Source organism: Aquarana catesbeiana, linkage group LG01 (assembly GCF_042186555.1).
Source record: "Aquarana catesbeiana isolate 2022-GZ linkage group LG01, ASM4218655v1, whole genome shotgun sequence".
Taxonomy (NCBI): Eukaryota; Metazoa; Chordata; class Amphibia; order Anura; family Ranidae; genus Aquarana; species Aquarana catesbeiana.
The window spans coordinates 979,917,844-979,942,309 of record NC_133324.1 but is presented as its reverse complement, the minus strand read 5'-3'; the positions used below and the strand labels follow the sequence as shown (position 1 = coordinate 979,942,309).

At 46.5% G+C, this 24,466-nt stretch overlaps 1 protein-coding gene across 2 annotated transcripts in view; it reads right to left on the bottom strand.

Annotated features, from left to right (window-relative positions):
• LOC141123580 (uncharacterized) overlaps positions 1-21,833 on the bottom strand; it is a 49,242-nt gene extending 27,409 nt beyond the window's left edge. Inside the window, exons 1-3 of one of the 2 annotated variants that reach the window (XM_073612064.1) lie at positions 21,558-21,833; positions 13,219-13,332; positions 4,341-4,460 (exon numbers count right to left, since the gene is read on the bottom strand). In XM_073612064.1, coding sequence (XP_073468165.1) covers positions 4,341-4,460; positions 13,219-13,332; positions 21,558-21,618 — 295 coding nt within the window. In that variant the 5' untranslated portion in view covers positions 21,619-21,833. The remainder of the gene's footprint in view (positions 1-4,340; positions 4,461-13,218; positions 13,333-21,557) is intronic. The other variant, XM_073612065.1, reaches the window with a different exon arrangement.
• Positions 21,834-24,466: the final 2,633 nt, after the last annotated feature.

The window sequence follows — 24,466 nt, the reverse complement described above, 5'->3', positions numbered from 1 at the left end:
TCCCAACTATTTATAGTATTGAGAGTGCATTACACCCCAAAAAGGTTGCACAAGATGGGCAGGGCGGCAGACCCTCTGTGTTCCCGCTGTCAACAGCATGACGGGGACCTTATTCACCTTCTATGGCGCTGCCCAAAGCTCCATCGGTACTGGAATGAGGTGATGGGCACGCTCAATGGAGTATTCCAGACAAAGGTTCCCATTGATCCTAAGTGTTGCTTGCTGGGAATCCTGGAGGAGAAGATTTTGGAGGAAATGGATAGGGTCGCTTTCTCCAGGGCTTTATTTCAGGCCAGGAAACTTATCCTAATGGGGTGGAAATCCACACTGCCACCCACCAGGGGCTCCTGGGTGGAACACATGGGACAAACCCTTATCAGGGAAAAATATATATACCAACATAGGGGATGTCCAAGTAGGTTTGAGCGTATCTGGTCAAAATGGCTAGACACACCGGGATTGAGCCCGAGAGAGTTGGTGATGTCTAGACTCCTGCAATCTCTTTAAAACAAGTTGAGGGGGGGCGAAACAGATTATATATATAATAATAACAATGTGGGTGGAGATGGTCAAAACAGGGAGAGTTGTATTGTAGATGTCTGGAGAATTGCAACGGATTGACAAACTAACTGGAAAAATTACTGTATACATGTAAGTGAACCTGATTGGTTTTAATGTTGTAACTGTAAATGTAACCTGAACATTGCTTATTGTTGAAAAACATGTGAATGTTCAATAAAACCTTTTTTGATTTAAAAAAAAAAAAAGAACACCCTTAGGTACAAATGACTGTGTGACTCATCACCATAGGGTGATGCCATGGGGATTCTGGGAATGAAATTGTCACACCTCGTACACCTATTCCCCCTCTACTTTAATAAACACTCATGCACTTCTACCATGGGTGCTCACTCACCCTCTTCCTAGATGTACACTCATCTTCTTTGCACAATGAATGTACACTCACAACCCTTCCCCCATTGGTGTTCACTCACCACCCTTCCATCATGGGTGTTGACTCACCACCCTTCCACCATCGGTGTTCACTCTCCACCCTTCCATCATCTGTGTTCACTCATCACCCTTCCACCATGGGTGTACACTCACCACCCTTCCACCATGGGTGTACACTCACCACCCTTCCACCATGTGTGCACACTCACCACCCTTCCACCATGTGTGCTCACTCATCACCCTTCCACCATGGATGTTCACTTAACACCCTTCCACCATAAGTACCCTTTCACCATGGGTGTTTACTCACTACACTTCCACCATGGGTGTTCACTCATCACCCTTTCACCATGGGTGTACACTCACCACGCTTCCACCATGGGTGTTCACTCACCACCCTTCCACCATGGGTGTTCACTCATCACCCTTCCACCATGGGTGTTCACTCACCACCCTTCCACCATGGGTGTTCACTCATCACCCTTCCACCATGGGTGTTCACTTAACACCCTTCCACCATGGGTGTTCACTCATTACCCTTCCACCATGGGTGTTCACTCACTACCCTTCCACCATGGGTGTTCACTCACTACCCTTCCACCATGGGTGTTCACTCACTACGCTCTCATCATGTGTGTTCACTCACCACCCTTCCACCATGTGTGCTCACTCATCACCCTTTCACCATGGGTGTTCACTCACCACCCTTTCACCATGTGTGCTCACTCATCACCCTTCCACCATGGATGTTCACTTAACACCCTTCCACCATAAGTACCCTTTCACCATGGGTGTTTACTCACCACCCTTCCACCATGGGTGTTCACTCATCACCCTTCCACCATGGGTGTTCACTCACCACCCTTCCACCATGGGTGTTCACTCACCACCCTTCCACCATGGGTGTACACTCACCACCCTTCCACCATGGGTGTTCATTTACCACCCTTCCACCATGTGTGTTCACTCACCACCCTTCCACCATGGGTGTTCACTCAACACCTTTCCACCATGTGTGTTCACTCACCCCCCTTTCACCATGGGTGTACGCTCACTACCCTTTCTAGGTGTACACTTTTCTACTTTGCACAATGGGTGTACATTTATCTCCCTTCCACGGCATACACTCATCACCCTTCCACCATGGGTGTACACCCATCTCCCTTCCTCCAGGGGTGTATGGTCACAGTAGGAACTGACAGGAGGAACCACAATGCCCAGCAGAGGACACACTGGAATTGATGCATAACTGTGGCACTTGGAGCTCTGCACGAGGATGAAGAATACACTCACCATGACAGACATATAATTAGACCACTTATCATTTTACAGGAGGCTGCTGGTGTAAAGAGCAATTTAAAGCAAATTATTATATTACAAAGTGTAGCACAGATTCCTGACTGTGTTGTCTGTCAGGAGACCCGGGATCACAAGACTGGCTCAAAAGATTTGGAGATTCCTTGTTGGTGAAAACAGTCCTTTATTTGAAGTATATTTAGATCTAATCTTGGAGATATCTTGGATCTCGGAGCGTGGGGGGTATATTACAAAAGCAATGAGTTGGAGAGATATGAATGCTGAATTTGGGTCTTTGTTGTAGAAGAGGAAGTTCTCTCTCAGTTCCTGAAGATCTGTTCCAGGCCTGACACAGACTTCATTGTAGATGCTTCTTTTGGTCAGGAAAGAGGAAGCTGGGAGTGGACCTCTAACACTGTTATCACAATGGATATTTGATGTCAGCAAACCTATTGGGACACTTTCTGTGGTTGCATTAAACCTCACAAAGAGTTGTAATTAGTGAGAATTTCCTGCATCTGGTAAAGTTTCCCATCCATCGTACTCCAATCTACAGAAAAGAAAACACTGAATATGTTTACACCACATATGGGAAATGTAGAATATGGGACCATTCTGATGGACTGGTGGAGGGGGAATACATTCTTATTGTGGATGGGAGGTTATGGGTTGTTAACTTGACTTCAACAACTTCAGGAACAGCTTCAACAGCAAAACTTACAGCGGAGGTCTAGGGCTAGAATTATTGCTCTTGCTCTATCGGTCGCGGCGATACCTCACATGTGTGGTTTGACCACCGTTTTTTGTTGACTTCAACAACTTCAGGAACAGCTTTCTATTCACAGTCCCTATATACAGTCTCTATATACAGCCTCTTCTTTTTCAGCCACCTGCACACACTTGGTTTCTGCTGGCTTACTTCTTTATGGGAGCTGACAAGGCCTGACTGTCAGCTCAGCAACAGCCCATCACAGGCAGGATCTCATTAGTACTCACAGGACTGGGATCTCTGTAGTCACCTCCTCCTTATGTACACCTCTCCTGGGACCCTCCAGGGAAGCAGCCTCACTCAGGGAACCCTTGGCCTTTTGCAATTTGCCCTAGCCCCCACCTCCATAAGCGACAGAAATTCTACAGCTGGCTGCCCCCCTTTACATCGCAGTGCCCCTTAAAATAACACAGTGCCCCTTAACACAACACAGAGACCCTTTAATGCAAGACTCCCCTGCAAAGTCCTACAATACCTTTGGCAGGGCAGAGGCACTAATCATTCCTGGGGTGTCCTCTCCCAGGCCTTCCACCCAGCCACTGATGTCATCCCCACTGCGGGTGGGGTGGGAGGAGCTGCAGATCGGGACAGAGAGTGGGAGTTTTTTTCATATTAACGAGCCGGGTAATCACCCCCTTGTTAACCTAACAATATGGGCAGCTCCTGCCCCTCTGTCCCAATCTGCAGCTTCTCCAGCCATGCCCGCTGTGAGGATGCCATGGGTGGCCAGGCAGGATGCCCGGGAAAGGACACCCAGCCATGGCAGTGGCATGGCCATGGTCCGGACAAGACTGTCAGCAGGTCCAGTTCCGGAACGTGGACCGCCATTTAGTGACCACTGGCCTAGTAGGTGGTGTTTGCTAGGCCAGGCCAGGGGCCTCCTCCTGAGAGTGCTTCTGTGTTGGTGCTCAGGGGAGAATTCTGTGCCCATGGTGCCTCAGGGAGCTGAAGAGGAACAACCTATGCTGGGAAGGAATGGGTTAAAGTGTATAGGTAGGTTCATGCCTGACACATGGAGGACATGGAGCCCAGCATAGTTTGCTACTCAGCATGTCACAAATTACACAACACTGATAGAAAATGGAATCCAATTTTCAACACCGATGATGCAAAAAATGTAAGAAACTAAACCTGAAATGTAAAAACCTGCCTGCCGGATAGATATGTATGGTGGAAGGGACTCTGTATGTCTCCTCTGCAATGAAGACATTCACCCAGTCTGCTCACATTGTGCATCCAAAATGTGTCCATGCTGCACCGCCCATCTTGGACGGCACAAAATAAAAATCACATTGGGAGTACATAAATACACCTCACTTGCCATTACCTGGCTGCCTCTTGTCATTGTGGGAGGTGGATGGTTCCCTCCGGGGGGGCTCCAAACCATCAGTGTTCTCATACATGATGTCCTGACTCTCCATCTGCTCCTCAGGGGTGGTACCTGTTATTATTTGTATTATTACTTTTTTTTAGGTGGCATGCCTTGAACAGCTTCGTACATAAGCAATATATAACACAACACTGAAATAAAATGTAGCAATTCCAAAGTAACACAGACTGATAGAGATGAGGAATCCCCTTACATGGGCTTCCATTATGGAGGCTACAAAAAGAAAAGGATAAAGGTGCTCAAAACAGACAATATCTGACCAGGGACTCCAATCAGTCTTCTCGGGGGAAGTCGGTTTTTGTTCTGGCGTTTTTCTGGCATTTTTTTACAGCTGCTAGTGTGCATGGAACTTTAAAGCGGAGTTCCACCCAAAAATGGAACTTCCGCTTTAAGTAACGGTGACCCCCTGACAAACCACATTTGGGGGAGCAGATACCTTCTTTTTACAGGCACCCAGCTCCCACTTCCTCCCCTGGCACTGCGGCGCTGGAAGGAAGATCACCCCCCCTCCCTCCCTGCAATCTTCTGGGACACGTCACAGGTCCCAGAAGATTGCCCGGCCATTCACAGCGTGCAGCGCAGCTCGCGCATGCGCAGTGCGTGCCCACAGTTAGAATTCCGGTGCCGCAGAGAGGGAGAGGAGCGGGGTTTCCTGCCCCCGAATCTCTGGACCGAGGGACAGGTGAGTGTCCGATTATTAAAAGTCAGCAGCTACACTTTGTGTAGCTGCTGACTTTTATATGAGTGGAACTCTGCTTTAACCCCCATACAAACCTCAGCGCTTTGTAGCTTGAGACTTGAAGCTCCAAATCGCTGGAAGAGCAGAGAAAAAAGCAATTATCCTCATGGAATCGGTATTCTCCACTTCAAGTCACCTGAAGCTCAAAAAAGTTCTTAAGCTTTTTTTTGTAACTTGAATCGAGCAGATCGGTGTGTTTTTTAAGTGTTTTTTTGTTCCGTAGAAATGCATGGAAATATTTGATTTGAGCATATTAGTTTGTTTTTTCCAGCGTTTTTAATATACTAATATTAACCCCCAACCCTAATCCTAAACCCTAACCTCTAACACTAATCCTAACCCTGATATTAACCCCCCAACCCCATTCCTAAACCCTAACCCCTAACACTAATCCTAACCCTAACCCTAATATTAATCTCTAACCATAATAATAATCCATAACCCTAATATTAAACCCTAACCCTAATACTATAATTAACCCATAACCCTAATCCTAAACCCTAACCCTAATATTAACCCCCTAACCCTAATATTAAACTCTAACCCCTAACACTATAATTAACCTCTAACCCTAACCTTAAAATTATATTAAAGCTTCAGATTTTTCTACATTAAAAAAACAAACATGTTATACTGACCTGCTCTGTGTAATGGTTTTGCACAGAGCAGCCCCAATTCTCTTCTTCTCTGGTGCCCTGTTGGTGCTCCTGGCCCCTCCCTCCTGATGAGTGCCCCCAGAGCAAGTAGCTTGCTATGGGGGAACCCAAGCAGGCTCACTCCCGAGCCACCGCTCTCCTCATTGGCTCACTGGCTGTGCTGTTAGCCAACAAGGAGGGGGAGTCCCCAAGCAGCTGAGCCTCTCGTGCACATCACTGTATTGAGATGGGGCTCAGGTAAGTATTAGTGGGGGTTGGGGGGGAGGGGTTGCTGCACGAAGGTTTTTTACCTATTACTTATGATTGGCTGACAGCCAATCATAGACTGCAGAGACATTCCTTGCCCCACAGCCTCATGTATACACGCCCATCGTATATGTGCAGCTGTGGGGCACTGAATGTCTCTGTAGCCTATGATTGGCTGTCAGCTTTGATAGCTTCCTGGTGAGATAGCTCAGGCGGGTTCCAACTCATGTCCAAACATGCCTTAGCGCCTCCCTGGTGTGGAGAATTGATGGACTCTAATCCAGCTCCTGATTTAAGCCCATGAGGGGAGCGCACAGAGGGTGGGAGCCGTGTACTTTTCTTTGACTCTACAAACTATAAGAGGAGATCAAATTAAGTACGTGGAGAAAATTTGAACTTTCACTTCCCTAAATGATACCAAAATGAAATACCAATAATAATAGAAACTGAGAACAGCTGCAAGAAGCACGTGTCAAAAGACAAAGGGAAAGATATAGAAAAAAAATATTTACATACACCGATCAGCCACAACATTCTGACCACTGACAGGTACAGTGAACAACATTGATTATCTGGTTACGATGGCATCGTAAAGTGGGTGGGATATTTTAGGCAGCGAGTGAACATGTTGTCCCTGAAATGAATGTGTTTAAAGCAGAACAAATTGACAAGTGTAAGGATTTGAGGGACTTTGGCAAGGACCAAATTGTATTGTCTAGACAACTGGATCGTGACAACTCCAAAAGCAGCTCTTCTGGGATGTTCATGGTGTGCAGTGGTCAAGATCAACCAAGAGGGGTCCAAGAAAGGAAAACTGGCCAACCATGGACAGGGTCATGGGGGATGCCAAGGCTCATTGATGAAGACGAGGAGGGAAGGCTCAGTGATGGAAATGGGGAGGGAAGGCTCATTGATGATGTGAGGAGGGAAGGCAAATTTATGGAGGTGGGGAGGGAAGGCTCGTTGATGTGGGTGAGGGGCTCATTGAAGGAGGTGGGGGGCTCATTGAAGGAGGTGGGGGGAAGGCTCATTGATGGAGGTGGAGAGGAAAGGCTCATTGATGGAGGTGGAGAGGGAAGGCTCATTGATGGAGGTGGGGGGGCTCATTGATGGAGGTCGGGAGGGAAGGCTCATTGATAGAGATGTGGAGGGAAGGCTAATTGATGGAGGTGGGGAGGTTAGGCTCATTGATGGGGTGGGGAGAGATGGCTCATTGATGGAGGTGGGGGAAAGGCTCATTGTTGGAGGGGGGGAGGTAAGGCTCATTAATTAAGATGAGGAGGGAAGGCTCATTGGTGGAGGTGGGGGGGCTCATTGATGGAAGTGGGGGGGCTCATTGATGGAGGTGGGGAGGGAAGACTCATTGATTGAGGTGGAGAGGGAAGGCTCATTGATGGAGGTGGGGAGGAAAGGCTCATTAATTGAGATGAGGAGGGAAGGCTCATTGGTGGAGGTGGGGGGGGCTCATTGATGGAAGTGGGGAGGGAAGGCTCATTGATGAGGTGGGGAGGGAAGGCAAATTGATGGAGGTGGACAGGGAAGGCTCGTTGATGTGGGTGAGGGGCTCATTGAAGGAGGTAGAGGGCTCATTGAAGGAGGTGGGGGGCTCATTGAAGGATGTGAGTGAGAGACGGCTCATTGATGGAGGTGGGGAGGGAAGACTCATTGATGGAGGTGGGGAGGGAAGACCCATTGATGGAAGTGGGGAGGGAAGGCTCTTTGATGGAGGTGTGGAGAGAAGACTCACTGATGAAGGTTGGGATGGGAAGGCTCATTGATGGAGGTGGGGGGAGGCTCATTGATGGAGGTGAGGAGAGAAGGCTCATTGGTGGAGGTGAGGGGAAGGCTCATTGATGGAGGTGGGGGTTAAAGCTCATTGATGGAGGTGGGGGTAAAGGCTCATTGATGGAGGTGGGGGTGAAAGCTCATTGATGGGGGTGGGGGGCTTATTGATGGAGGTGGGGGTAAAGGCTCATTGATGGAGGTGGGGAGTGAAGGCTCATTGATGGAGGTGAGAGGTGAAGGCTCATCGATGGGGGTGAGAGGCTCACTGATGGGGGTGGGGGGAAGGCTCATTGATTGAGGTGGGGGAAGGCTCATTGATGGAGGTGGGGGGAAGGCTCATTGATGGATATGGGGAGGGAAGGCTCAGTGATGGAGGTGGGGGCTCACTGATGGGGGAGGGGGGAAGGCTCTATGATGGAGGTGGGGAGGGAAGGCTCATTGATGGAGGTGGGGGGTGAAGGCTCATTTATGGGGGGCTCACTGATGGGAGATGGGGGAAGGCTCATTGATGGATGTCAGGAGGGAAGGCTCATTGATGGAGGTGGGGGCTCACTGATGGGGGTGGGGGGAAGGCTCTTTGATGGAGGTGGGGAGGGAAGGCTCATTGATAGAGGTGGGGAGGGAAGGCTCATTGATGGAGGTGGGGGATGAAGGCTCATTTATGGGGGTGGGGGGCTCACTGATGGGGGATGGGGGAAGGCTCATTGATGGATGTCAGAAGGGAAGGCTCATTGATGGAGGTAGGGGGTGAAGGCTCATTTATGGGGGTGGGAGGCTCACTGATGGGGAGGGGGGAAGGATCATTGATGGATTTGGGGGGAACGCTCATTGATGGATGTCAGGAAGGAAGGCTCATTGATGGAGGTGGGGGGTGAAGGCTCATTGATGGGGGGCTCATTGATGGAGGTGGGGAGTGAAGGATCATGCTGACCTGTGTCCACAGACAAAAGCACCTACAATGGGCACGTGAGCATCAGAACTAGACTAGGGAGAAATGGAAAAATGTGATCTGGTCTGATGAATCACGTTTTCTTTTACATCATGTGGATGGCCGGGTGCGTGTCCGTCACTTACCCGGGGAAAAAATGGCACCAGGATGCAGTATGGGAAGAAAGCAAGCCAGCGGAGGCACCATAAAGCTTGGGGCAATGTTCTACTAGAAAACCTTGGTTCCTGCCATTTATGTGGATGTGACTGGACACGTACTACCTACCTAAACATTGTTGGTGACCAAGTGCACCCCTTCATGGAATCGGTATTCCCTTATGGCAGTGGCCTGTTTCAGCGGGATAATGTGCCCCACCACACTGCAAAATGGATCAAGAATTGTTTGAGGAACACAAGAAGTTCAAATTCTCCAGATCTCAATCCAATCCAAAAACCTGATCCATGGAGGCCCCACTGCAAAACTTACAGCGGAGGTCTAGGGCTAGAATTATTGCTCTTGCTCTATCGGTCGCGGCGATACCTCACATGTGTGGTTTGACCACCGTTTTTTGTTGACTTCAACAACTTCAGGAACAGCTTTCTATTCACAGTCCCTATATACAGTCTCTATATACAGCCTCTTCTTTTTCAGCCACCTGCACACACTTGATTTCTGCTGGCTTACTTCTTTATGGGAGCTGACAAGGCCTGATTGTCAGCTCAGCAACAGCCCATCACAGGCAGGATCTCATTAGTACTCACAGGACTGGGATCTCTGTAGTCACCTCCTCCTTATGTACACCTCTCCTGGGACCCTCCAGAGAAGCAGCCTCACTCAGGGAACCCTTGGCCTTTTGCAATTTGCCCTAGCCCCCACCTCCATAAGCGACAGAAATTCTACAGCTGGCTGTTTCTGAGTGCAGGTTTACTCTTCCTCAGCCTTCTGCCTTGTTCAGGACCTTCATGTGCTGGTTACATCTTTGTTGGTGTGGGGTGTTTAGCTCCCATGCCTCAAAAGACAGTGTGCTCCTCCCTACCTGACTTATATATGGGTGCTGACTCACCCCTGACATCACTGCAGGAGAGCTCTACCTAAAAGAGCCTAGCACCTGATGACACTATCTGCTTTAATCAGACACTATTCTACTGCAGAGCCACCTAGTGGCAAAATAACTAACTGCACCTTCCTACAAGTGCATGGGGTGTCGACCTTTTAAAATGAAGCCTTAGTCAGGAGTGCACATGTCAGGCTGGTTATGGAGGTGCTCCAGGCAGATCCTGCAAGGCGTTGTCAAATTTCTATTGGGGGAAATGCAACACAATAATAAAAAAGAAATTAGACTTAGACTAATGCCGCGTACACACGGTCGGACTTTTCGGCTACAAAAGTCTGACAGCCCGTCCGACAGACTTTCGACAGACTTTCAACTCACTTTTGGCGGACTTGCGGCGGACTTTCTAATGAATGGACTTAACTACATACGATCACACAAAAGTCAGACGGATTCGTACTTGATGGCGTACACAGGACTAAAATAAGGAAGTTGATAGCCAGTAGCCAATAGCTGCCCTAGCGTGGGTTTTTGTCCGTCGGACTAGCATACAGACGAGCGGATTTCTGGGTCCGGTGGAGTTACGACGTAAAGATTTGAAGCAAGTTCCAAATTTAAAGTCCGTCAGATTTGCAACTGGAAAAGTCTGCTAAAGGTCTGGTGGAGCCCACACACGATCGGATTGTCCGCCGGATTTGGTCCGTCGGAGTCCGTCGGACCAGTCCGGTCGAAAAGTCCGACCGTGTGTACGCGGCATTAGAGTTCAACAACACTTCACCTAACAAGGGTTAGCAACTGGAATGTGTGCACAGTGTGAGCCATAAAGACATAACAGACAGGAGATTGTTTTTGGAAATGGATTGCTGGCCTTTCAGGTAGCTGGACTAGTTGGCATGAGTCATGGTGCAGTACCTACCAAATTCTAAGCCTAACAATGTAGGGTAGGGTCACAGAGGTGCTTAGTGTATTTCCTCAAATCGGCCAGTAGATGTCACTATAGTTAAGGGGGGAACCCTGTAGTGAAGAGTAGTCAGTGTAGTTGTTAGTAGACAGTAGAGGTCCCCAGAGTACTAAGTGGGGCGTACCATAGATAGCGAGGAAGTGCCAGCCCTGCTAGGGTTCCCATCTTTTCTTGAAGCCAAACCCAAACACTTTAGTGGTGAGCTGTATTTTTTTTTTTTTAAAGGGGGACTCTGATGTAAAGGGGAACTCTGAAGTAAGGGTGTTTGTGTTTAAGAAAGCCTCCACTTACATCAGAGTTTGCAAAGCACCCTTTACATCTCAGTCCCCCTTACCTTAGTGTATTCACTCGCTTGAAGGCAGGAGAGAGGAGGGAGGGAAGGGGGAGACTTTAGTCACAGACAGTGGAAGGGGAGTTCACTCACCCGAGGATGGAGGCTCAGGCATCGGCAGCTTTTATCCACCATATATCTGCCAGCTTTTGAGCTTCAAATTTTCTACTGAGACATCCTATTTCTGAAGCACAGCATGCTAGGGATTGGAGTGTGAGTGGGCAGACGCAAAGCGGTAGGGGTGGGAGGAGGAGCAGATTGAGCCTTCTCTTCTCTCCTGTCTGTGAGGAGGGGAAGGGAACTGTGCTGGCTCTGGGCAGTGTGAGAGAGAGTGTCACAGACACTTGGCTTAGACAACTGTAGCCAGCCCTGGATGGTTGGCAACCCTGGTGATTAGGGCGTGCCCAGGCACAGACCTGTCCTACGCGTATGCCTATGCACTCGGCGGTTATGGTACTCGGGTGGCAACCCTAATCTTGGGTAAGAGGGCCCTGTAACAATAGTCTCTCAGAAGTGCCCCTGAGAGGTTGGTCATTGAAAGCAGTGCAAAGGCCAAGACATTGCATATGTAATCTTTGAGGCTCTAGCTTCTAGGAGCTTCTTCTCAGGTGGGAAGCAATGAAGGAAGGAAAGATGCTGGACTAATGGGGCTACTCACATCCCTTGAGATGTAGGATTTTGCCAAAAACCTCCAGAGGTATAGGATGCTCCTCAACTCGGCCTTCTGCTCTACTGTTCTGTGTTTGCAACTCAAATGTTCCATCACCATTGGGATTACTGAAAGGGAGCAGATATGTAAATCAATTTCAGTAAAGTGTTAAAATGCTTTCATTATCCGGACTCTTCCTTCTCCTAACCTCAAGATAAGAACGTCTTCTGGAAAGGAACAGGTGTTAGGTGCAGTTGCTATTGGGGTGCAAGGCCCAAGGAAGATACGGAACTGCCTAGTACAGAGGTCTTGAATTAAAATGTCCGGTCAGAAAAATGTCCTTCCGGCAGAGGTCCGAATCTCGTTAGCGCTACAACACATCACGGTCCCGCCGTACATCATCGTCTTCAGCGTACCTTTCACATATTAGTCCCCTTTACATCACAGTCCACTCTTTAAAGTAATCCCACAGTGTCCTCAGTTCCCCTTTACATCACTACCCTCCTTTACATCGCAGTGCCCCTTAACATAACACAGTGCCCCTTAACACAACACAGAGACCCTTTAATGCAAGACTCCCCTGCATAGTCCTACAGTACCTTTGGCAGGGCAGAGGCACTAATCATTCCTGGGGTGTCCTCTCCCAGGCCTTCCACCCAGCCACTGATGTCATCCTCACTGCGGGTGGGGTGGGAGGAGCTGAAGATCGGGACAGAGAGTGGGAGTTTTTTTCATATTAACGAGCCGGGTATTCACCCCCTTGTTAACCTAACAATATGGGCAGCTCCTGCCACTTGGTCCCAATCTGCAGCTTCTCCAGCCATGCCCACTGTGAGGATGCCATGGGTGGCCAGGCAGGATGCCTGGGAGAGGACACCCAGCCATGGCAGTGGCATGGCCATGATCCGCACAAGACTGTCAGCAGGTCCAGTTCCAGACCGTGGACTGCCATTTAGTGACCACAGGCCTAGTAGGTGGTGTTGGTTAGGCCAGGCCAGGGGCCTCCTCCTGAGAGTGCTTCTGTGTTGGTGCTCAGGGGAGAATTCTGTGCCCATAGTGCCTCAGGGAGATGAAGAGGAACAACCTATGCTGGGAAGGAATGGGTTAAAGTGTATAGGTAGGTTCATGCCTGACACATGGAGGACATGGAGCCCAGCATAGTTTGCTACTCAGCATGTCACCAATTACACAACACTGATAGAAAATGGAATCCAATTTTCAACACCGTTGATGCAAAAAAATGTAATATGTTAAAGGGAAACTAAACCTGAAATGTAAAAACCTTCCTGCCGGATAGATATGCATGGTGGAAGGGACTCTGTATGTCTCCTCTGCGATGAAGACTTTCACCCAGTCTGCTCACATTGTGCATCCAAAATGTGTCCATGCTGCACCGCCCATCTTGGACGGCACAAAATATAACTCACATTGGGAGTACATAGATACACCTCACTTGCCATTACCTGGCTGCCTCTTGTCATTGTGGGAGGTGGATGGTTCCCTCCGGGGGGGCTCCAAACCATCAGTGTTCTCATACATGACATCCTGGCTCTCCATATGCTCCTCAGGGGTGGTACCTGTTATTATTTATATTATTACTTTTTTTAGGTGGCATGCCTTGATCAGCTTCATACATAAGCAATATATGACACAACACTGAAATAAAATTTAGCAATTCCAAAGTAACACAGACTGATAGAGATGAGGAATCTCCTTACATGGGCTTCCATTATGGAGGGTACAAAAAGAAAAGGATAAAGGTGCTCAAAACAGACAATATCTGACCAGGGAATCCAATCACAGTCTTCTCGGGGAAAGTCATTTTTTGTTCTGGTGTTTTTCTGGCATTTTTTTTCTTTACAGCTGCTAGTGTGCATGGAACTTTAAAGCGGAGTTCCACCCAAAAATGGAACTTCCTCTTTAAGTGACGGTGACCCCCTGACAAACCACATTTGGGGGAGCAGATACCCTCTTTTTACAGGCACCCAGCTCCCACTTCCTCCCCTGGCACTGCGGCGCCGGAAGGAAGATCACCTTTCCCCCCCCCCCTGCAATCTTCTGGGACACGTCACAGGTCCCAGAAGATTGCCCGGCCATTCACAGCGTGCCCACAGTTTGAATTCCGGCGCCGCGGAGAGGGAGAGGAGCGGGGCTTCCTGCCCCCGCATCTCTGGACCGAGGGACAGGTGAGTGTCCGATTATTAAAAGTCAGCAGCTACACTTTGTGTAGCTGCTGACTTTTATATGAGTGGAACTCTGCTTTAACCCCCATACAAACCTCAGCGCTTTGTAGCCTGAGGCTTGAAGCTCCAAATCGCTGGAAGAGCAGAGAAAAAAATCAATTATCCTCCTTGGAGACAGTTCACGTCTCCACTTCAAGTCACCTGAAGCTCAAAAAAGTTCTTAAGCTTTTTTTTGTAACTTGATTCGAGCAGATCGGTGTGTTTTTTAAGTTTTTTTTTGTTCCGTAGAAATGCATGGAAACATTTGATTTGAGCATTTTATTTTTTTTTCCAGCCTTTTTGAGCGTTTTTTCTGCATTTTTCTACTCAAATGCAATTATTAAATGAAAATTAGGCTGCATTCACATCTGAGCATCACGTTTTTTGTGAGCGTTTTTTCTAGCATTTTTTCATGCGCAGTTTTGGGCATTTATGTACAGAAGTGATTTTGAGCTTTGGAGTTTTTTTATTCAGCCAAAAGTGAAAAATATCATGTTTTTCATCATTTGTTGCTATTTTTTAATCCTCTTTTATTATTTATGTATTATTTATTATTATTATTATTATTATTATTATTATTATTATTATTATTATATTTTTTTATTATTTATTATTTATGTAATTAATACCAGCATTAGGGTTGGGGGTTAATATTAGGGTTGCGGCTAGGGTTTGTGTTTAATTATATATTTTTTTATTATTATTTCTTTCTTTATTTTATTATTTTGTTTATTTATTATTTATTTTTGTTTAATTATTGTATTTGAGCAGAAAAAAACAAGAAAATGCACTAAAACACTCAAATCAAGAGGTTCCATGCATTTCTATGGTACCGAAAATGCTTCAAAAACTCACCAATCTGCCCAATTTAAGATACTAAAACAGCTTTAGAACTTTTTTGAGCTTCAGGCGATTTGTAGTGGAGACCCTTCACCATAGAGAATAATTGATTTTTTTTTCTCCTCCAGAGTTTTGGAGCTTCAAGCAACAGAACGCTGAGCTGTGAATGGGGCCTACATAATAATACATAAATAAATAATACATAAAATAAATAATAAAAAAATAAATAAACCCTTACCCCCAACCCTTATCCCCTAATAATAACACCCCAACCCTAATCCTAACCCCTAACCCTAATATTAAACCCTAATCCTAACCCTAATTTGAATACTAATATTAACCCCCCAACCCCAATCCTAAACCCTAACCCCTAACACTAATCCTAACACTAATATTAACCCCCAACCCCAATCCTAAACTCTAACCCCTAACACTAATCCTAATACTAATATTAACCCCCAACCCTAATCCTAAACCCTAACCTCTAACACTAATCCTAATACTAATACTAATATTAACCCCCAACCCTAATCCTAAACCCTAACCTCTAACACTAATCCTAATACTAATACTAATATTAACCCCAAACCCTAATCCTAAACCCTAACCTCTAACACTAGTCCTAATACTAATATTAACCCCCAACCCTAATCCTAAACCCTAACCTCTAACACAAATCCTAATACTAATATTAACCCCCAACCTTAATCCTAAACCCTAACCTCTAACACTAATCTAATACTAATATTAACCCCTAACCCTGATCCTAAACCCTAACCTCTAATACTAATCCCAATACTAATATTAACCCCCAACCCTAATCCTAAACCCTAACCTCTAATACTAATCCTAATACTAATATTAACCCCCAACCCTAATCCTAAACCCTAACCTCTAACACTAATCCTAATACTAATATTAACCCCCAACCCTAATCCTAAACCCTAACCTCTAATACTAATCCTAATACTAATATTAACCCCCAACCCTAATCCTAAACCCTAACCTCTAATACTAATCCTAATACTAATATTAACCCCCAACCCTAATCCTAAACCCTAACCTCTAACACTAATCCTAATACTAATATTAACCCCCAACCCTAATCCTAAATCCTAAACCCTAACCTCTAATGCCCCGTACACACAGTCGGATTTTCCAATGGAAAATGTGTGATAGGACCTTGTTGTCGGAAATTCCGACCATGTGTAGGCTCCATCGGACATTTTCCATCAGAATTTCCGACACACAAAGTTTGAGAGCAGGATATAAAATTTTCCGACAACAAAATCCTTTGTCGGAATTTCCGATCGCGTGTACACAAATCCGACGGACAAAGTGCCACGCATGCTCAGAATAAATAAAGAGATGAAAGCTATTAGCTACTGCCCCGTTTATAGTCCCGGCGTACGTGTTTTACGTCACCGCACTCAGAATGATCGGATTTTCCGACAACTTTGTGTGACCGTGTGTATGCAAGACAAGTTTGAGCCAACATCCGTCGGAAAAAATCCTAGGAATTTGTTGTCGGAATGTCCAATCAATGTCCGACCGTGTGTACGGGGCATAAGACTAATACTAATATTAACCCCCAACATTAATCCTAAACCCTAACCTCTAACACTAATACTAATATTAACCCCCAACATTAATCCTAAACCCTAACCTCTAACACTAATACTAATATTAATATTAACCCCCAACCCTAATCCTAAACCCTAACCTCTAACACTAATCCTAACCCTGATATTAACCCCCCCAACTCCATTCCTAAACCCTAACACTAATCCTAACCCTAATATTAATCCCTAACCATAATAATAATCTATAACCCTAATATTAAACCCTAACCCTAACACTATAATTAACTCCTAACCCTAATCCTAAACCCTAACCCTAATATTAACCCCCTAACCCTAATATTGAACTCTAACCCCTAACACTATAATTAACCTCTAACCCTAACCTTAAAATTATATTAAAGCTTCAGATTTTTCTACATTAAAAAAACAAACATGTTATACTGACTTGCTCTGTGTAATGGTTTTGCACAGAGCAGCCCCAATTCTCTTCTTCTCTGGTGCCCTGTTGGTGCTCCTGGCCCCTCCCTCCTGATGAGTGCCCCCAGAGCAAGTAGCTTGCTATAGGGGAACCCAAGCAGGCTCACTCCCGAGCCGCCGCTCTCCTCATTGGCTCACTGGCTGCGCTGTGTTAGCCAACAAGGAGGGGGAGTCCCCATGGAGCCGAGCCTCTCGTGCACATCGCTGTATTGAGATGGGGCTCAGGTAAGTATTAGTGGGGGCTGGGGGGGGAGGGGTTGCTGCACGAAGGTTTTTTTCCTATTACTTATGATTGCCTGACAGCCAATCATAGACTGCAGAGACATTCCTTGCCCCACAGCCTCATGTATACACGCCCATCGTATATGTGCAGCTGTGGGGCACTGAATGTCTCTGTAGCCTATGATTGGCTGTCAGCATTGATAGTTTCCTGGTGAGATAGCTCAGGCGGGTTCCAACTCATGTCCAAACATGCCTTAGCTCCTCCCTGGTGTGGAGAATTGATGGACCTGATTTCAGCCTATGAGGGGAGCACTCGCAGGGTGGGAGCCATGTACTTTTCTTTGACTCTACAAACTATAAGAGGAGATCATTCATTTCATTTCATTTCATTTCATTCATTTCATTTCCCTAAATGATACCAAAATGAAATACCAATAATAATAGAAACTGAGAACAGCTGCAAGAAGCACGTGTCAAAAGACAAAGGGAAAGATATAGAAAAAAATATTTACACCGATCAGCCACAACATTCTGACCACTGACAGGTACAGTGAATAACATTGATTATCTGGTTACGATGGCATCGTAAAGTGGGTGGGATATTTTAGGCAGCGAGTGAACATGTTGTCCCTGAAATGAATGTGTTTAAAGCAGAACAAATGGACAAGTGTAAGGATTTGAGGGACTTTGGCAAGGACCAAATTGTATTGTCTAGACAACTGGATCGTGACAACTCCAAAAAGAAGCTCTTGTGGGATGTTCATGGTGTGCAGTGGTCAAGATCAACCAAAAGGGGTTCAAGGAAGGAAAACTAGCCAACCATGGACAGGGTCATGGGGGATGCCAAGGCTCATTGATGAAGGTGGGGGAGGGAAGTCTCATTGATGGAGGTGGGGGGAAGGCTCATTCATGGAGGTGGAAAGGGAAGGCTCATTGATGGAGGTGGAGAGGGAAGGCTCATTGATAGAGATGTGGAGGGAAGGCTCATTGGTGGAGGTGGGGAGGGAAGGCTATTGATGGGGGTTGGGAGAGACAGCTTATTGATGGAGGTGGGGGGAAGGCTCATTGATGGAGGTGGGGGGAAGGCTCATTGATGGAAGTGGGGAGGGAAGGCTCATTAATTGAGGTGAGGAGGGAAGTCTCATTGGTGGAGGTGGGGGGGCTCATTGATGGAGGTGGGGAGGAAAGGCTCATTAATTGAGGTGTGGAGGGAAGGCTCATTGGTGGAGGTGGGGGGGCTCATTGATGGAAGTGGGGAGGGAAGGCTCATTGATGAGGTGGGGAGGGAAGGCAAATTGATGGAGGTGGGAAGGGAAGGCTCGTTGATGTGGGTGAGGGGCTCATTGAAGGAGGTAGAGGGCTCATTGAAGGAGGTGGGGGGCTCATTGAAGGATGTGAGTGAGGGACGGCTCATTGATGGAGGTGTATAAGAGGAGTACGTGATGAAAATTTGAACTTTTACTTCCCTAAATGATACCAAAATTAAATACCAATAATAATAGAAACTGTGAACAGCTGCAAGAAGCATGTGTCAAAAGACAGAGAGAAAGATATAGAAAAAAATATTTACATACACCGATCAGCGACAACATTCTGACCACTGACAGGTACAGTGAATAACATTGATTATCTGGTTACGATGGCATCGTAAAGTGGGTGAGATATTTTAGGCAGCGAGTGAACATGTTGTCCCTGAAATGAATGTGTTTAAAGCAGAACAAATGGACAAGTGTAAGGATTTGAGGGACTTTGGCAAGGACCAAATTGTATTGTCTAGACGACTGGATCGTGACAACTCCAAAAGCAGCTCTTGTGGGATGTTCATGGTGTGCAGTGGTCAAGATCAACCAAAAGGGGTTCAAGGAAGGAAAACTGGCCAACCATGGACAGGGTCATGGGGGATGCCAAGGCTCATTGATAAAGGTGGGGGAGGGAAGGCTCATTGATGGAGGTGGGGGGGAACACTCATTGCTGGAGGTGGAGAGGGAAGGCTCATTGATGGAGGTGGGGAGGGAAGGCTCATTGATGGAGGTGGAGAGGGAAGGCTCATTGATGGAGGTGGAGAGGGAAGGCTCATTGATGGAGGTCAGGAGGGAAGGCTAATTGATAGAGATGTGGAGGGAAGGCTAATTAATGGAGGTGGGGAGGTTAGGCTCATTGATGGAGGTGTGGAGGGAAGGCAAATTGATTGAGGTGGGGAGGTTAGGCTCATTGGTGGGGGTGGGGGTGCTCATTGATGGAAGTGGGGAGGGAAGGCTCATTGATGAGGTGGTGAGGGAAGGCAAATTGATGGAGATGGGGAGGGAAGGCTCATTGATGTGGGTGAGGGGCTCATTGAAGGAGGTGGGGGCTCATTGAAGGATGTAAGTGAGGGACGGCTCATTGATGGAAGTGGGGAGGGAAGGCTCTTTGATGGAGGTGTGGAGAGAATACTCACTGATGAAGGTTGGGATGGGAAGGCTCATTGATGGAGGTGGGGGAGGCTCATTGATGGAGGTGAGGAGAGAAGGCCCATTGGTGGAGGTAAGGGGAAGGCTCATTGATGGAGGTGGGGGTGAAAGCTCATTGATGGAGGTGGGGGTAAAGGCTCATTGATGAAGGTGGGGGTGAAAGCTCATTGATGTGGGTGGGGGGCTTATTGATGGAGGCGGGGTTAAAGGCTCATTGATGGAGGTGGGGAGTGAAGGCTCATTGATGGAGGTAAGGGGTGAAGGCTCATTGATGGGGGTGGGAGGCTCACTGATGGGGGTGGGGGGAAGGCTCATTGATGGAGGTGGGGGAAGGCTCATTGATGGAGGTGGGGGGAAGGCTCATTGATGGAGGTGGGGAGGGAAGGCTCATTGATGGGGGTGGGGGGCTCACTGATGGGGGTGGGGGGAAGGCTCATTGATGGAGGTAGGGAGGGAAGGCTCATTGATGAAGGTGGGGAGGGAAGGCTCATTGATGGAGGTGGGGGGTGAAGGCTCATTTATGGGGGTGGGAGGCTCACTGATGGGGAGGGGGGAAGGATCATTGATGGATTTGGGGGGAATGCTCATTGATGGATGTCAGGAAGGAAGGCTCATTGATGGAGGTGGGGGGTGAAGGCTCATTGATGGGGGGCTCATTGATGGAGGTGGGGAGTGAAGGATCATGCTGACCTGTGTCCACAGACAAAAACACCTACAATGGGCACGTGTGCATCAGAACTAGACTAGGGAGCAATGGAAGAATATGGTCTGGTCTGATGAATCACGTTTTCTTTTACATCATGTGGATGGCCGGGTGCATGTCCGTCACTTACCCGGGGAAAAGATGGATGCAGTATTAGAAGAAGGCAAGTCAGCGGAGGCACCATGATGCTTTGGGCAATGTTCTACTAGAATACCTTGGTTCCTGCCATTTATGTGGATGTTATTGGACACGTACCACCTACCCAAACATTGTTGGTGACCAAGTGCACCCCTTCATGGAATCGGTATTCCCTTATGGCAGTGGCCTGTTTCAGCAGGATAATGTGCCCCACCACACTGCAAAATGGATCAAGAATTGTTTGAGGAACACAACAATAAGTTCAAATTCTCCAGATCTCAATCCAATCCAAAAATCTGATCCATGGAGGCCCCACCGCACAACTTACAGCACTACCAGATAGCACAGAATACATTCAGAGGTCTAGTGGAGTCCATGCCTTAATGGACCAGAGCAGTATTGGCAGCAAAAGGGGGACCTACTCAATATTTGGTGGGTGTTCATGAAGTTATGGCTAATTAGTGAACAGCATACATGAAGATTGCATTTCTAATGTATATACAGTAAAGCATACAAAAATGTGAAAGCTCTTATTTCATTTATACTATGAATAATGTGCAATGAGTCTGTGAAGTCACTATGTCAATAAATTAACTATGGGCAGATGAAAAGCTAACGCCGATGTAAGAGCTGAAATAAACTTTATCAGCCAGTCATAAAAACTTTGTAAATTAGGTCAAAATCAAAAGAAAAATCATGAACGAAAAAAAAAACATTTCATGAAACTTTCCAGTTGGGCAAAACACCTTAACATGTCCTTTCTTTGATGGGTCAATGACATACAATGAAATATTACTTGTAGCTGGTGATATCTGATCTGGCAGTCTCCAACAGACCTTCACCTTGTCCCTTATCTTCCCAGATATAAAGCTGAGGCATTAGTGAGGACTCTGCAATGACAGGATCACTAACACATGCAGAGGGAACCCTGTCCCCTTATGTGGCTCCCTCACTGCTTGGGTTAGTTAGCTATTCCTCCCGAAAATGCTGAAGAATATAAGTCACCAGCAAGAGAATGACGCCTCTCTCATACTACCGGCAAGGAAGCAACTTCGTTGGTGAGCATGATGGGACCAATGCAACATTTACCCATCAAACTTTCCCAAGTACAAAGAAACATCCTCCCATCAGGAATTATATGCAGTCATTCTAATGAGTCATATTTACCAACATTTCTGGTGTCCATCAATTCTATGTCACCGAATCTCATGCCGTTTGTGTCACCCATGTCATTCCCGTCTCTCTGGCCGGTGAGGGGGTAGGAGGACAATGGACTGATTTATGATTGTATTGCAGAAGAATTAAAACCAACAATGAAGTCTTCTCTTGTAGACTACAAGGAGGGGAACTTTGCTCTGATGATTCAGCTCACACAATATTAGACATCAATGACTTCCTCCTGGCATACTGAAACATCTGCTGCACTTCTACAACTGCCACATCATTGAAATAACATCTTCTGGTTTCATTTTCAGTCATTAAATTAGAACTATAGGCAAAACTTTTTTTTACCATTTTGGATAGAGTAATGGAGGGTTATAATCCCTGTCAGATTTGTTTTCGCCATCTGTGCCCCATTGCAGAGATTTCCCTTCGCTTCCTGTCCCATAGCCAAACAGGAAGTGGGAGGAAATCCCTACAAATTAAGGGAATTCCTTGGGGACCCCCAGGGCACCAGAGCTAGTGTCCTCATTGGAAGATTTCCTCTCAGTTACTTTTCTGGGGACAACCCAAAATTTGTGATTTTCCTTTACATTCACTTGCAATGATAATGGCAAATAGGACAAATAGACAGGGTAAATTTCCTTAACCGGGGCAAAGACAGCAATAAAAACTGATGGACATTCTAATCCCCCTGCACTCTATCCAATACAAAAAAAATTGCCTTTAGTTATATTTTAAATGTTGTGCATTTCCATACTTGTGGTAACAGTTTAGTGAAGACCCTTTTCTTTTCATGACTGTGCCCCCCCCCCCCCCCCGTGTATAAAGCCAGCTCCATAAAGACATGGATGGCCAGTTTGGTGTGGTGGAACTCAAAATTCCTTCACAGAGCCCTGACCTCAACTCTACTGAACATTTTTGGACCTCAACCCTACTGGTGTACCCCACTGGTGTGGAGGAACTCGGGTGCCCTGAATGGAGCCCTGACCTCAGCCCTACTGAGCATGTTTGGACCTCAACCCTACTGGTGTACTCCACTGGTATGGAGGAACTCTCTGACCTCATACCTACTGAATACCTTTGGGGTGATTTGAAATACCAATGGTGAACTATGTCTTCTCATCAAACATCAGTACCCTACCTATGGACACAAAATCCCACAGACACCCTCCAAAACCTTGTGGAAAGTCTTCCCAGAAGAGAGGAGGCTGTTTTATTGACAAATGGGGCAAATCAATATTAATAGCCATGGGGAAACTCCATATAAACGACCATGGTTTTGGAATGGGATGCTCACTAAGCTCATGTGATACAAGGAGGAACTTGAGTAGCCTGCACAGAGCCCTGACCTTAACCCTACTGAACACCTTTGGGATAAATTGGGGATTGTAAGGCAGCTCTTCCCATCTAACATCAGTAGGTGACCTCACAAATGGGCACAACGTCTCACAGACACCCTCAAAAATCTTATGGTAAGCCCTCCCAGAAGAATAGAGGATGTTATAGCCACAAAAGGGGGTAACTACTTATTAATGGTCATGGGGTGGGGAGAAACTCCATATTAATGGCCATGGGGTGAGGGGGGGAGGCAACTCTATATTAATGGCCATTGGGGGGTGCAACTCCATAATAATGGCCATGGAGAGATGGGGGCAACTCTATATTAATGGTCATTGGGCAACACCATATTAATAGCCCTGGGGAGAAAGGGGCAACTCTATACCCAAGGTCATTGGGGGAGGGGGGAAACACCATATTAATAGCCCTAGGGAGAAGGAGGCAATTCCATAATAATGGCCATGGTTTGGCATGGGATGTCCAACCATATTAATGGCCGTGGGGTAGGGGGGGCATTATATTAATGGTCATTGGGGAAGTAGGGGGGGGTAACTTCATATTAATGGCCATGGGGAGAAGGGACCAACTCTGTATTAATGGCCATTGAGGAGGGGGACTCCATAATAATGGCCATGGGGAGAGGGGGGCAACTCTATATTAATGACTATTGGACCACACCATACAAATAGCCCTGGGGAGAAAGGGGCATCTCTATATCAATGGTCATTGGCAGAGGGGGCCCATAGCTCTGGGGAGAAGGAAGCAATTCCATATTAATGGCCATGGTTTGGCATGGGATGTCCAACAAGCTTATATGGTTATATGGTCCTCTCAGCTCCTCTGTAGTTCAGAAGTGCCGTCCCACAGGGCATAGTGAATACGTGTCACAGAATTCAAGGAAGTAAATATGTGGGGATCAACCACATGACATCGCCATCCTTAGTGGAGCAGCCTTGGTCCCTCTTATCCTCTCAGGAGTTCCAGTTAGCACAACCTTGATATGTTCCTATGGTTTTTGGGAGACCCATTTCCCGTGGCTTGGTGAGACCAACTTTTTGGTCTGTATAGCTGGTAAGGAGCCAATCTATTTCACTTTGGGTGTTCCGGTCTCCATTGGATTAAGGGACTTTTCTTTCATCACAGTGCTTACTGTAGCACTCGCCTATTGAAGTTTCTCCTGCAATGCTATTGGGACTTTTTATTCACTAATTTTACCACTCATGATAATATTTTCACTTGGGATTATCATATTTAATATTTATTTTGCATTTTTATTCATCTGTGTACCTTTTATCATCGTCATTTATATGCATATCAGTGTTGTTTTTTTATGAATACGTTTCACTTCACTCAATGATTTAACCTTCACATATGCTTGCATTAGTTTTCTTTTTTCAGCCTTGTTTTCACTTTTATCAATTTATTTAGCGCTGCACTATTTATATACTATGTGTTCAAAGACACTTTACAGGCTTGTATATATATATATAGTCTAGCCAAGCCTATACCTGACTGTAGGCCATTCCTGGAGTGCGTGTTCAAAGACGATTTCAGGCAGGGGACTCAGTGAGGTG